The following is a 12,801-nucleotide window of genomic DNA, read 5'->3' as shown; positions in this document are numbered from 1 at the left end:
CCTTGCTTGTCTTGGATATGATACTGGAGATGCCGTGAGCTTGGTTGCCACTCTGTCTTTGTGCGAAACTATTTATTAGCGAGCATTTCTCGATCTCTCGCTGCCTCGCGGCAAGCTAATGCTATCCTTTTTGTCTTGTTTCTGTGTTTCTGCTATCCGAAAAGGTCAAGATGCGCTTCAAGGTACGGCTGCTTCCATAAATCTCGATCTCACGACTAATGTATCCTCTAGCCAGTCGTTAAATTCCTGCCTCTCCTGCTCCTCCCTGCCGGAGGTCAGGCCTCTTCGAACGATGACGCGCGGGTAGAAAATTGCGTGAGGAACCACGACGGAAACCATGCGCCCCGGCCATCCAACAACACCTATCAGACGATGTTTCCGGGAGTAACCTGGGATGAGGACCAGTGGACTCTGACGACGAATACTCTCGATCAAGGGCATTACCAATCTCGCGGCTCGGTCGCCAACGGCTACTTCGGCATTAGTGTCTCCAGCGTCGGCCCATTTTTCGAGCTCGACCTGCCAGTCGCTGGTGATGTGATCAACGGCTGGCCGCTGTACTCGCGACGGCAGTCCTTTGCCACAATATCCGGTTTCTACGATTTGCAGGCGGAAACTAACGGAACAAACTTCCCGTGGATGAACCAATATGGGGGCGAAAGCGTGATTAGCGGCGTGCCTCACTGGAGCGGTCTCATTCTAGACCTCGGCGACGATACTCACCTTGATTCAACGGTGGATAATGAGACGCTTAGCGATTATGAGTCTAGCTATGACTTCAAATCGGGTGTTCTTTCATGGTCGTATACTTGGAAGCCAGCGGGCGATAAGGGATCTTATGCGATCACGTATCGGCTTTTTGCTAACAAGTTGAATGTCAACCAGGCTATAGTGGATTTAGAGATCATACCGTCACAAGATGCTCAGGCGACAATTGCCAATGTCTTGGATGGGTATTCCGCTGTTCGGACGGACTTCGTGGAATCCGGGGAAGATGACGGCGCTATATATTCTGCGGTCCGGCCATGGGGTATACCGGATGTCACTGCCTATCTGTATGCAAACATCACTGCTTCCAAACAAGTCGATTTGTCCTCGCGTAACCGCGTACATGGCAAGTCTTATGTGAGCACCAACGAGTCGTCTATTGCTCAAGGGTACCATGTCAATTTTGTCGCCAATGAAAAGGTCAGAGTTACCAAGTTTGTCGGTGCCGCTTCCACCGACGCATTTTCAGATCCCCGGGCGACAGCAAAACGAGCGGTATCTGAAGCTCATACTGCTGGGTACCATCGTTCCCTGCGTTCTCATGTCCAGGAATGGGCGAGTATCATGCATGAGGATTCCGTCGATCGATACGTCGATCCTAGAACGGGAAAACTCCCAGATGACGAGAACATCATCAATTCGGCCATCATAGCAGTCACAAATACCTACTACCTGCTGCAAAACACGGTCGGCAAGAACGCCATCCGGCTATTGCCCAACACATCTCTCAATGATAACAGTTTTGCGGTCGGCGGTCTGGTTTCTGACTCGTATGGCGGTATGGTCTTCTGGGATGCCGACGTTTGGATGCAGCCCGGACTCGTCGCTTCTCACCCGGAGGCTGCCCAGACTGTGACAAATTTTAGAACAAAGATGTATCCGCAGGCGCAGAAGAACATTGAGACAACCTATACCGGGTCCAAGAACCAAACCTACATTGATCCGTCTGCGGCGATCTACCCATGGACGAGTGGTCGCTTCGGTAACTGCACGGGCACCGGAGCATGCTGGGACTACCAGTATCATCTGAACGGTGACATTGGACTGTCACTGATATATCAATGGGTGGCGAGCGGTGATACCAAGACATTCCGAGAAGAGCACTTTCCAATCTACGATTCGGTTGCCGCGTTGTATGGCAGCATTGTGGAGCGCAACGGGAGTTACTGGACTTTGACTAACATGACGGATCCTGTAAGTCCCCGCCGCTTTTTCATGTACTTTGCTAACAGAATAGGATGAATATGCGAACCACATCGACGCTGGTGGCTTTACCATGCCGATGATTTCCGAGACGCTCGAATACGCTAATGAACTCCGCCAGCAGTTCGGCCTTGAACCGAACGAGACATGGTCGGAGATATCGGACAATGTCCTGATGTTGCGGGAGAATGGGGTGACACTGGAGTACACGACAATGAACGCCACTGCCGTAGTCAAGCAGGCGGATATCGTTCTTCTTACGTATCCTTTGGTCTATGACAACTACACCGCAGAAACAGCACTGACTGATCTGGATTACTATGCGAATCGACAGTCGGCCGACGGTCCGGCGATGACCTGGGCCATCTTCTCCATTGTCGCGGGTGCGGTTTCGCCCTCCGGATGCTCAGCGTACACCTACCAACAGTACTCGTATGCACCGTATGCGCGAGCGCCCTTCTTCCAACTAGCCGAGCAGATGTTGGACAACGCCAGCATAAACGGAGGCACTCACCCGGCGTTCCCGTTCTTGACCGGCCACGGCGGCGCCAATCAAGTCGTCCTCTTCGGTTACCTAGGCCTTCGCTTTCTTCCCGATGACGCCATTCACATTGAGCCGAACCTGCCGCCGCAGATTCCGTATGTGAAGTACAGGACCTTCTACTGGCGCGGATGGCCAATCTCGGCCGAGTCTAACTACACTCATACTGTGATCCAGCGCGCACAGAGCGAACCACTGGAGACTGCCGATCGTCGATTCGCAAACGCCTCCATCCCTGTGTATAGTGGTCTGGCTGATAATGCAACCTTGTACCACCTCCCTGCACACGGACCCCTTACGGTTCCCAACCGACAGATTGGCACAATCAACACGATCCAGGACAATCTCGTTCAGTGCAGCCCAGTCTTCTCGAGCGACGAGTACGAGAAAGGGCAGTTCCCGATTTCGGTCGTCGATGGTGCGACCTCGACGCGCTGGCAGCCAAGCTCTTCCAACGCCAGTTCCGTCACAGTCAACGTGGGCTACGCGATGGACCGGTCGCTCACAGTTGCGTCTGGATTCCACTTCGACTGGGCAGCGGCACCCCCTATTAATGCGAGTGTAATTTTCCACGATACCCCATTGCAGGACCCCGTGGCGGCATTGACCTCCCCTGATCCGAACATTCGAGTTGTAGCGAACCTGACCAATATCGAGCAGTCTGGCCCGTACGACGCGAAGGCCACGGACTTGGATGAAATCCAAATTCCAGTCGGAAATACCACAACAGTCCAACTAGAAGGGCAGGTTCCGGTTGGGCGGTACGCGACATTGGTAATATCAGGGAACCAGGCCCTTGCGGATGGAGACGATCAGATGGGCGCGACCGTGGCCGAGTGGGCGATCCTCGGGCCCAACTCGGGCAGAGCGAAGCAACGCATCAAGCGAGTTCCTCTATCGTAGGATAATGTCGCGCAGTATAGAAGCTATCTTGAATTAAGATTATCTTCTGCATACCTTATCGTGAATTGAGTTGTTGGTGGCGTATTTTGCGTATAGCCGGGCGTTTGGGTGTTATTCATCCTGCGCTCCACAGCGGGCCAACGGCTGTCGAGGATTGCAAATGGAACGAAGGCGACGAGTCGAACTTATAAAGCATCCTTTGAAAGCAATCCGATTGAGCGCTTAACTAATTTCAGGACGTGCTTCCCCAGTTTTGTATCGATCAGATTAATTCTGGATTCCGCGCGTCTCGTCGCTGTCGATCAGTGTCAGATTTGCGCCTGTATGCTGCACAGACAACCCCGGAAGGCTTCAAGCACAACGTCAACGGTCGGAGCATAGTAGCGTAAAACTCCTGCCGATCTATCCTGTTATTTCGCTTCGGCCGATGTCCGGTCTGTAGAATCGGTCAGCATCGTAGCCTGGATTCTACTCTTGATAGCACCATATCACGCCGTAGACTCTATTCTTAGACCTCACGTTAGACCGCTTACTCTGCCAGTAAGCAAGCAACGCGTATTGTATGATGAGGTTATTGGCTGACGCCTAACTAGCAGGGGGAATTCCGCTCCATCACACAATCACCTCGTTCATCACACCAATGGCGCGCGGGGGTTGGTGCCTTGGCCACGGCGAGTCTCCTGATGCCAAGCCGCGGCCACTCGGTGGGCTCTTTGTCCTTGTCCTTCTGTGGGGAATTCTGTGTTTATGTTATTACCAAGCACTCTGGTCGAGACCTATACAATTCCTCACTGCCGGTCCCAATGCCAACCACTCATCAGACCACAATTACTGATGGCCAAGAGGATCGCCTGCTCGGCGTACGTTTGCTTAACCCCGATGAGACATCTCCCCGAGCCCCCTTTGCCCGTTTCTGCTTAACGACTGTGACGTACTGCGGGCGAGCTCGTGGAGACTGGAGAAGCCTCATCAAATCCAGAAATTCCCGGCGATTCGTTTGCGCCTTCCAGACCTCGTTGCTGAACTAAGCTACACACGGAGTATGGCTCCAGCAGCAGCTCCAGCGACGTGCCTTCCCGGTGGGCCCCCGAACAAAGGGCAACTGGGCAAGGCCATGTTCCTGCAGAGATGATCGCCGCTCGCCGGTATAAATACACCCGTTTGCCCTGGCCTCCGCTAGGGATGCAGCTCCCTTCTTTAACTAAGACTCCTCCTCCTCCTGCATTCCTATCCCTTCACTCTTCTCTATCTTTATCATCACCATGCGAGCTCTCGGCCTGGTCGGCCTCGTTGGCGTCGCCAATGCCGTCTGTCCTTATATGACTGGCGAGCTGGGCCGTCGCGATACAAACCCCGATGCGACGGAGGCCACTGAGGAGTTTCTGTCTGACTACTACCTCGACGACACCGATGTTTACCTGACGACTGATGTCGGCGGCCCAATTGAGGACCAGCAGAGTCTCAAGGCCGGCGAGCGGGGTGCTACCCTGCTCGAGGACTTTATCTTCCGTCAGAAGATCCAGCGATTCGATCACGAGCGTGTAAGTTGATTGTCTTAAGCCAATTGAGGGGTCGCTAATTGTTTAGGTCCCTGAGCGCGCTGTCCACGCTCGGGGTACAGGTGCCCACGGTGTTTTCACCTCGTACGGCGACTACTCCAACATCACCGCCGCCTCCTTCCTCTCCGCGAAAGACAAAGAAACCCCGGTCTTCGTCCGTTTTTCGACCGTCGCCGGTAGCCGTGGAAGTTCCGACCTGGCGCGCGATGTCCACGGTTTCGCGACCCGCTTGTACACCGACGAGGGCAACTTCGACATCGTCGGCAACAACATCCCTGTTTTCTTCATCCAGGATGCGATCCAGTTCCCCGACCTGATCCACGCCGTCAAGCCCAAGCAGGACCGCGAGATTCCTCAGGCCGCTACCAACCACGACTCCGCCTGGGACTTCTTTAGCCAGCAGCCCTCCGCTCTCCACACTCTTCTCTGGGCCATGGCCGGTCACGGTATCCCTCGCTCGTTCCGTCACGTTGATGGCTTTGGTGTGCACACCTACCGCTTTGTTACCGATGATGGATCCAGCAAACTGGTCAAGTTCCACTGGAAGACCCTGCAGGGTGTTGCCAGTTTGGTCTGGGAGGAGGCCCAGCAGGTCTCTGGAAAGAACCCTGACTACCTGCGCCAGGACCTGTTCGAGGCGATTGAGGCCGGCCGCTACCCCGAGTGGGAGGTACGTTCTAAACCCTTTGAAAATTGGCGAGTATGCTGACCAGACAGCTCAATGTGCAAATCGTTGACGAGGAAGACCAACTGCGCTGGGGCTTCGACCTCCTCGACCCCACCAAGATTATCCCCGAGGAGTACGCCCCATTGACTCCCATCGGCAAGATGACTCTCAACCGCAACCCCCGCAACTACTTCGCCGAGACTGAGCAGGTTATGGTACGTCAATCCGCTAAGTCTACTCGGCATTTCTAACGGCAGCAGTTCCAACCTGGTCACATCGTCCGTGGTGTCGACTTCACTGAGGACCCTCTCCTCCAGGGTCGCCTCTTCAGTTACCTCGACACCCAGCTCAACCGTCACGGCGGCCCCAACTTTGAGCAGCTGCCCATCAACCAGCCTCGCGTTCCCATCCACAACAACAACCGTGACGGTGCCGCGCAGATGTTCATTCCTCTGAACCCTGATGCGTACAGCCCTAACACACTCAAGGGCAGCACTCTCAAGCAGGCCAACCAGACCGCCGGTCGTGGATTCTTCACTGCCCCTGACCGTACCGCCAGCGGCAGCCTTGTCCGCGTCAAGAGCTCTAGCTTTGAGGACGTCTGGTCGCAGCCCCGTCTCTTCTGGAACTCTCTCATCCCCGCCGAGAAGCAGTTCGTCGTCAACGCCATCCGCTTCGAGAACGCTGGTGTCCAGAGCGATGTCGTGAAGAACAACGTCATTATCCAGCTCAACCGTATCTCCAACGATCTCGCCACTCGCGTCGCCACTGCTCTCGGTATTGAGGCTCCCGAGCCTGATGAGACCTACTACCACGACAACACCACTGTGAACCTTGGTGGTTTCGGCCACAGACTTACGAGCTTGGCCGGACTGAAGGTCGCTGTTCTGGCTTCTGTCAATGCCGAGGACTCCTTCAGCGCCGCCACCGCCCTCCAGGCTGAGCTCTCCAACAAGGGCGTCGATGTTGTTGTCGTCGCTGAGCGTTTCGAGACCGGCGTCAACCAGACCTACACAGCCTCCGACGCCATCCAGTTCGATGCCGTTGTTGTCGCCCCCGGTACTGAGAAGCTCTTCGGCGCCAAGTCCGTCGCCAACCCCAGCTCGACCCTGTACCCTGCCGGCCGTCCCCTCGAGATCCTCGTCGACGCCTTCCGCTTCGGTAAGCCCGTCGCTGCTCTCGGTAGCGGCTCGACTGCTCTGGAGAACGCCGGTATCGACACCGAGGGCGAGGGTGTCTACGTTGCCGACAGCGTTGGTGAGGAGTTTATCGGCGACCTTGAGGAGGGTCTGACGGTGTTCAAGTTCCTGACCCGCTTTGCCCTGGACTCGGATGAGTAAATGATAAATGATATGACCTAGTTGAGCCGAGTGCTTATCCGTACGGATAGATAATATATTGATATTATGACTTTCGTGAGCCCTGTAGATGTCAATCCGCGAAAGCGTAACTTGTTGACCCTGGGTAGAAGATCTTGGCTAGGCAAAATGTGGATATATATTTAGGCGCGCATCCGCCGCGTTCCACGCCCAAACAATTAATTTTCAACAAATGTCGCCTTAATCTCGTAGCCTTGACGGATCTATCTCTCCCAACTCTAGAGTAGCTATCTTCGTATCTATATGCTGATCTACCAATATGAATAATGCCATGCCCCGCGATCATGAACAAGCATCTGCAGCCCTTTTCGAGCCTCTTGCGCCACATAACTATCATATAACGAGACGCAATCTAATCTATATAATCTAACCACCAATCACATCCAGGCTCCGAAGTCGACGTTTCCCCTGATGGATAAATATATGTTCAGGTATTGGAGCCTTCCATTGGAGGTTGAGATTGCAAGCTGCTTTTTAAATGCCTGACATTCACAATGAGCGCAGTATCAGGCGCCCTGGCCGAGCGGAGAGTTCGAGGATAGCGAAATATGTTGTGGTGACGAGGAGCCATGGTGCCCAGTCAAGATAGAACCTTGGCCATTGGATGAGGGGTGGGAAATTGAGGGGTAGAATGTTGATGATATTCTTGGAGATAAGGACGAGGCTGTTCAGGAGCGTCCAGCGGAGTAGGCATGAAACGATGAGAATGTATATGTTCAAGAGGCGCTGTGACGAGAATGCGAACTTTTGCGCGGCCGAGAGGCGGAGAATGGAGGTGATGTACTCCTCTCTGTTCAATGGATGGATTCTCGTGCTCGCAGTTGAGCTGGAGGAGAAAACGAAGGCGTCCATGAACGAGGACTTGTTCCACATTCCCCGAGATAGACCGAGCACTCTTTGGCCCATTGATGGCCCCAGACTTCTACCTCTGTCCTGTTTGCACGAAATATTGCTAGAGTCGACTATCTCAAGCAACAAATCTAGATCCGAAACGAGTAGCCGTCTCGCGGTCGGGTCAGCGACGTGTCCTGTCATCTTCGTCTCGGCGACCAGCGCGGTCTTGACATCCGTGTAGCTGGTAATGCGCGTGTAAAACGCCGGGTCCACTGGCTCAATTGTTACACTGCGTATACTAGACGCGTTCCTCACATGCGCTGTTGGCGAGAGGAGGGTGATTGTCTCGTTTGTATAGGAGCGGCAGGAGAGGTATGTCACCCCCACAGGTTGAGAGCAGTTGTTTACACAGTGGGTGAGGTATGCGCGGAAGAAGGGCTCGAGTTTCCTGCAGATGATCCCATCAGCCCTCTGTATTGATTGAAAAGAGCCAATGAAAGGACATACAGTTCCAGCTTGCTGATATACCTCCCCACACTCCCACTCCTGACGGGCGGCTTGTTATTCATCTTCATCTTGCCGCTGAACTTAATTTCGAGCGCCTTGATGATAATCTCCAGTGTCGTGAAAATACCGGGGACGCTCCACTTCAGCAGAAAGGAAGCTAATTCCCACCGGCTCATACTTGTCGGATCAAGTGGTGGTTGTGTGCATGTTAACCTTGTCGCCATGCGTACTTGCTTGCTGTCTTCGTCGAGGGTCGTCATATTGCTGAATGAGGCGCTGAAATTCCAGGATTCCGGGGATAAAGGGTCCATCATGCGCTGCGAGACGAGACCGTCGACTTTTTCGAAGGGGGAGGCGAAGACTTGCTTGCGCCAGATGCCTGTGTAGAATTTTGCTTTGGAGGCGGTTGGTAACGAACGAATCAGTTTTTCGGGGTCAAGGTATTCCCCGTTTTCTCCGCTACATGTTTCTGGAGCGTTGACACTGGGTTTACCGGATGATGAGGAAGACGTAAGTCGCAGAAAAACATTCCTCTTCTCATTATACGAGTTGTTAATCTCCAGAATCAGCGCATCGAGTTCGCGTTCACGGTTGTAAAGATACCACCAGCTGACGACATTGCGCGAGAAGCTGAGGAATTTGGGGACGGTCAGGAGGTAGGCGTGGGGCCAGTTGGTTGGGTCTTCGTTCTGGAGCAGTTGTTAGAGTGCATTTTTTCAAGAATGGTGGTGGAACGGGGTAGATAAGGTAGGGATGTACCTGCTCCCTAAGAAATGAATCGAGTTTGCTCCTTAGATCGAGGCTGTAGTCACCGCGATGTAGCATCCGGACTGCATCGGTACTAAACCAGCAACTAATATGTGCAAGTACCCTGTTCCAAGAAAAACCTCTCTTGCTAGGCTCAGGCGAGACATGTGGAGTGAGGCAATCGTCGTCGATCGCGAGGACATTCCCGATCCTGCATCGTAGTCCAACAGGAATACCGAGGAGGAGGAAGCGGTTGGCGAATTTGTCTTTTATAGGAGTGAGACGTGTGTGCGTGAATGCTACAGGGAAGAGGAGCAGTTTGGAGAGGATTGTTTGCGAGTTGTTGGAGAGGGGTGTTAGGGTTTGGGGGGTGAGGAGGGCGCGGAGGAGCATTGTTATAATGACTGTGATTGCGAGTGCGAGCGTAAGAAGGAGGAGGTAAAGGAGGGTCTGCGTCCAGAAATTTGGTATGGAGGCATGATGGCCTACGTAGAGAAGGAAAACGGCTGCATTGGTAAACATTGTTGTTGCTTTGCGGAGGAGTGTGTGGTTAATTTCAGATCGAAGCCTGTAATTTCGACGGGGAAAGTGTTCCATATCTAGGCGAGAGTCTATCACGACACTTAGGAAAATAAGCTGGAATAAGAGGTAGACGGAATATGGATTGGAAGCGTTTTCCTGCACGGTCGGCCAAGTCCGAGTTGAAGGATTGAGGATCAGAATTGTACAATTAGGGCAGGAATATATGCAGCTGGCCGTCTGCGAAGCCCGAAAGTTATCGACGCATGCGTTCGAAGCCCTGTCCCATCGAAACCTAATAGAAGCGCCGAGTATCGGGCTTTGACGTGTCTCGTCAACAACCATAATCCCGGTAGAAAGGATGACAGGGGGCTGGCTGAAGAACGCACTCCCTGAAACCCAACGCAAACACCTATCTGACAGGAATCGTTCACTAATCAGATCCATTAGACCCGGAAAATTGATGCAGGTAAGAAGCGGCACGAACCACGCGGATATCGGAAGACGTTTCTAGTCAGCAGAGGGACACAGGGTTACCGAAGCGATGTGTTCTTATTGGCGGGCTTGAGGAACTACGCAAGCCACATTTGGACGGTCGGGTCGGATTGCATAACGGATAGTGTGATCAGGGCAGGGGTCGTTCAGCTTTGATTTGAGGGGAGGCTTGAACAGATCGGGCTTGGTGTTTGAGAAATTGATGCTAAGGTTTGGCTCGGTATGCCCGATGGGTTCATGCAGTGGGCGTGGCTGTCGCCTTGCTTGGCTTGGAGAGACGTAGATAGACAAGGGCATTTATGTTTTAGAGGAACATATATTTAGCAGTCAAGTTTCATATCTTCAGAGCTGGAATAAATCAAGAACCATCATAAGCCGCCATTCCCCTACGCCTCGAGTTGCTCCAAGATTGCGGGATACCCTAACTTTCATACTAAGCCTGCTGTCTGTTCCCCTTGAACATCCAAGCAATGAAATACTCAAAACTCCAACGCCGCGTCATAATCGTCGGCGGCGGCGTCTCAGGCATCGCAATGGCCTGCCGTCTTCGCCGCGACTATAATATCTCCGATTACATGATCTACGACCGCCAGCCTGGAATGGGAGGGACATGGTGGGCGAATACATGTAAGCCCCATCTACACATCCATGCACCCCGCCAAGGGAAATTGAATACTAACAAACTGACTGGCTTAGACCCTGGCTGCGCCGTCGACATCCCAGGCTTCTGCTACAGCTACTCGTTCGCCCCCAACCCGGACTTTATGCAGATGTTCCCACCACAGTCTGAGATTCTATCGTATCTATCTACTGTGGTAAAGCGGTACCGGGTTGAGGAACATTTCACGGGGAATACAGAGTGGGTTGGGGCTGAGTGGAGAGAGAAGAGTCAGACTTGGATTGTTACTTTACGCGATTTGGTAACAAACGTGGTGGTCACGCAGGAATGCCAGGTGCTTATCTCAGCTGTTGGGGGACTGGTGAATCCGTCTATACCAAGCATTCCGGGCCTTGAGAGATTCCAGGGGGAGGTCGTTCATACGGCGAAGTGGGGGGAGGGGATTGAGCTTGAGGGGAAGAGGGTTGCTGTTATTGGGAATGGAGGTGAGAGCCCTGCATACTGTGCCTCAATCGGTGGTTGCAGTACTGACGGTCTTGAATAGCATCTGCTGCGCAGTTGGTACCGGCTATAGTTGACAAGGCTGCATCAGTTACGCAGTTCATGAGGGTATGTCCCATTGACCTCTCATACTGTACACTTCCAATGCTAACCTTCACCTATGGCCTCAGTCACCTCATCACATAGTCTCCGCGAACAACTATCAAGTCTCGCCTGCATACCGATCAGCACTCCGTCACTTCCCAATCCTGCTCTACCTCATTAGGGTAGTATTGTTCTTGTACATGGAAATCACCTGGTTCCGCTTCCAGAACAACAAACTCGGTAGGATGGGTCGAGCGTCGGTGGAGAAGAGAAGCCGCGAATACGTGCAGGATACAGCACCTAGTATGTTCGTTAATGTTACCTTGAGCTTCCTGCTGAGATACCTACACAAGACCTTTGCTAAGACTCGCAGAATCGTATTGGGACTTGTTGATTCCAAATTACGAGTTTGGGTGCAGGGTAAGATCGCAGCCTCCGATTACAACCAAATGCAGCTGGCTCATACTAATAATTGTATAGAGACGCATCTTCGACCGCGGCTACTTATCCTCCCTACACTCCCCAAAAATCCACCTAACAACAGACCACATCACTTCCCTCACCGCAACATCAATCCAAACAACATCCTCCACCATCCCCGTGGACATAATCCTCCTCGCAACCGGGTTTGAACTAACACACTACGATACACCCATTACCGGCCGAAACGGACTTTCAAGAAAACAACATTGGGAAAATGTCGGCCACAAAGCAACATACAAGTCCATTGCAATGCACTCCTTCCCGAATTTCTTTTACATCCTTGGTCCGAATTCAGGGAGGGTTTATACGAGCACGATTATGATTATTGAGAGGTATGCCTGTCCCCTTCCAGGCCTTGGATCTGTGCAGGTGCTGATTGTCGGTAAAAGTCAAGTTGAGATGGTCCTGCAAGCAATCAGACCGATTTTGTTGGATCAGGCTTCTTCGGTGGAGGTTAGGGCTGATTCTGAGCGGGAGTATGATGTTAAGCTCCACGAGGCTATTGGGGAGACGGTGCATAGTAGCGAGTGTGGGAGTGTATGCTCTATCCTCGCGCCCATGTTATGAGTGTGAGACTGACCAGGACAGTACTTTGTCGACACATCAACGGAGAAAAATTGGTTTGTTTACCCGTGGAACTCGGTGCAGTTGTGGTTCTCGACGTACTTTGGCAATAGGGGAGATTGGGTGTATCAGGGGATTGCCAGGATATAGGGAGCCGGGGGTTGATATCGCGGCGTCACTCCGCATTAGAGCCAGGAGTTTGGAAAAGGCATAAGGCAGTTGTTAATGGTTGGCTTCTTCGTGTTAGATAGATAGACTAGAGACTTAGATTGTGACATGAGGGTTAATTGACGATTGACGAAGGAGCCCTCGAGATCTCGTGTATCTCAGGAAAGTCCCCACTGGGCTATTGAGTAAGTACTGCATGATTTCTAAAATCTCGGACCTTTTCTCGGCAATCGGGTATACAGAGCAAATGATTCAGGTTC

The 12,801-nt window shown here is 52.7% G+C and overlaps 4 protein-coding genes across 4 annotated transcripts; 3 read left to right on the top strand and 1 right to left on the bottom strand.

Moving 5' to 3' along the window:
- Positions 1-170: 170 nt before the first annotated feature.
- Positions 171-3,415, top strand: treA (alpha,alpha-trehalase treA; the record flags this gene model as incomplete). Its single annotated transcript, XM_073729410.1, has 3 exons — positions 171-182; positions 232-1,962; positions 2,006-3,415. 3 exons carry the CDS (start codon positions 171-173, stop codon positions 3,413-3,415), a joined length of 3,153 nt encoding a protein of 1,050 aa, XP_073582858.1.
- A 1,145-nt stretch (positions 3,416-4,560) lies between these two features.
- On the top strand, positions 4,561-7,027 carry cat1 (catalase catB). The gene is made up of 4 exons (XM_073732518.1): positions 4,561-4,956; positions 5,003-5,644; positions 5,692-5,856; positions 5,902-7,027. The coding sequence occupies exons 1-4, from the start codon at positions 4,678-4,680 to the stop codon at positions 6,979-6,981; spliced, it is 2,166 nt and encodes a 721-aa protein (XP_073582857.1). The 5' UTR covers positions 4,561-4,677; the 3' UTR covers positions 6,982-7,027.
- Positions 7,028-7,386: 359 nt separating this feature from the next.
- On the bottom strand, positions 7,387-9,972 carry BDW74DRAFT_185791 (uncharacterized protein; the record flags this gene model as incomplete). Its single annotated transcript, XM_073731122.1, has 5 exons — positions 7,387-7,428; positions 7,681-8,302; positions 8,362-9,050; positions 9,121-9,614; positions 9,954-9,972. The coding sequence occupies 5 exons, from the start codon at positions 9,970-9,972 to the stop codon at positions 7,387-7,389; spliced, it is 1,866 nt and encodes a 621-aa protein (XP_073582856.1).
- Positions 9,973-10,592: 620 nt separating this feature from the next.
- On the top strand, positions 10,593-12,523 carry BDW74DRAFT_185790 (flavin-containing monooxygenase; the record flags this gene model as incomplete). The annotated part of the gene is made up of 8 exons (XM_073731121.1): positions 10,593-10,749; positions 10,819-11,226; positions 11,286-11,350; positions 11,413-11,629; positions 11,700-11,746; positions 11,807-12,141; positions 12,199-12,346; positions 12,398-12,523. The coding sequence occupies 8 exons, from the start codon at positions 10,593-10,595 to the stop codon at positions 12,521-12,523; spliced, it is 1,503 nt and encodes a 500-aa protein (XP_073582855.1).
- Positions 12,524-12,801: the final 278 nt, after the last annotated feature.

Source organism: Aspergillus multicolor (assembly GCF_047715735.1).
Source record: "Aspergillus multicolor strain CBS 133.54 unplaced genomic scaffold BDW74scaffold_16, whole genome shotgun sequence".
NCBI classification, from domain to species: Eukaryota; Fungi; Ascomycota; class Eurotiomycetes; order Eurotiales; family Aspergillaceae; genus Aspergillus; species Aspergillus multicolor.
The sequence above is the reverse complement of the archived record's forward strand: the minus strand, read 5'-3'. Positions and strand labels throughout refer to the sequence as shown.

Coding starts and splice junctions, on each gene's coding strand:
- cat1 (XM_073732518.1), top strand. CDS start 4,678: ATGCGAGCTCTCGGCCTGGTCGGCCTCGTTGGCGTCGCCAATGCCGTC. Junction 4,957..5,002: donor AGCGATTCGATCACGAGCGT/GTAAGTTGATTG, acceptor CTAATTGTTTAG/GTCCCTGAGCGCGCTGTCCA. Junction 5,857..5,901: donor CCGAGACTGAGCAGGTTATG/GTACGTCAATCC, acceptor TAACGGCAGCAG/TTCCAACCTGGTCACATCGT.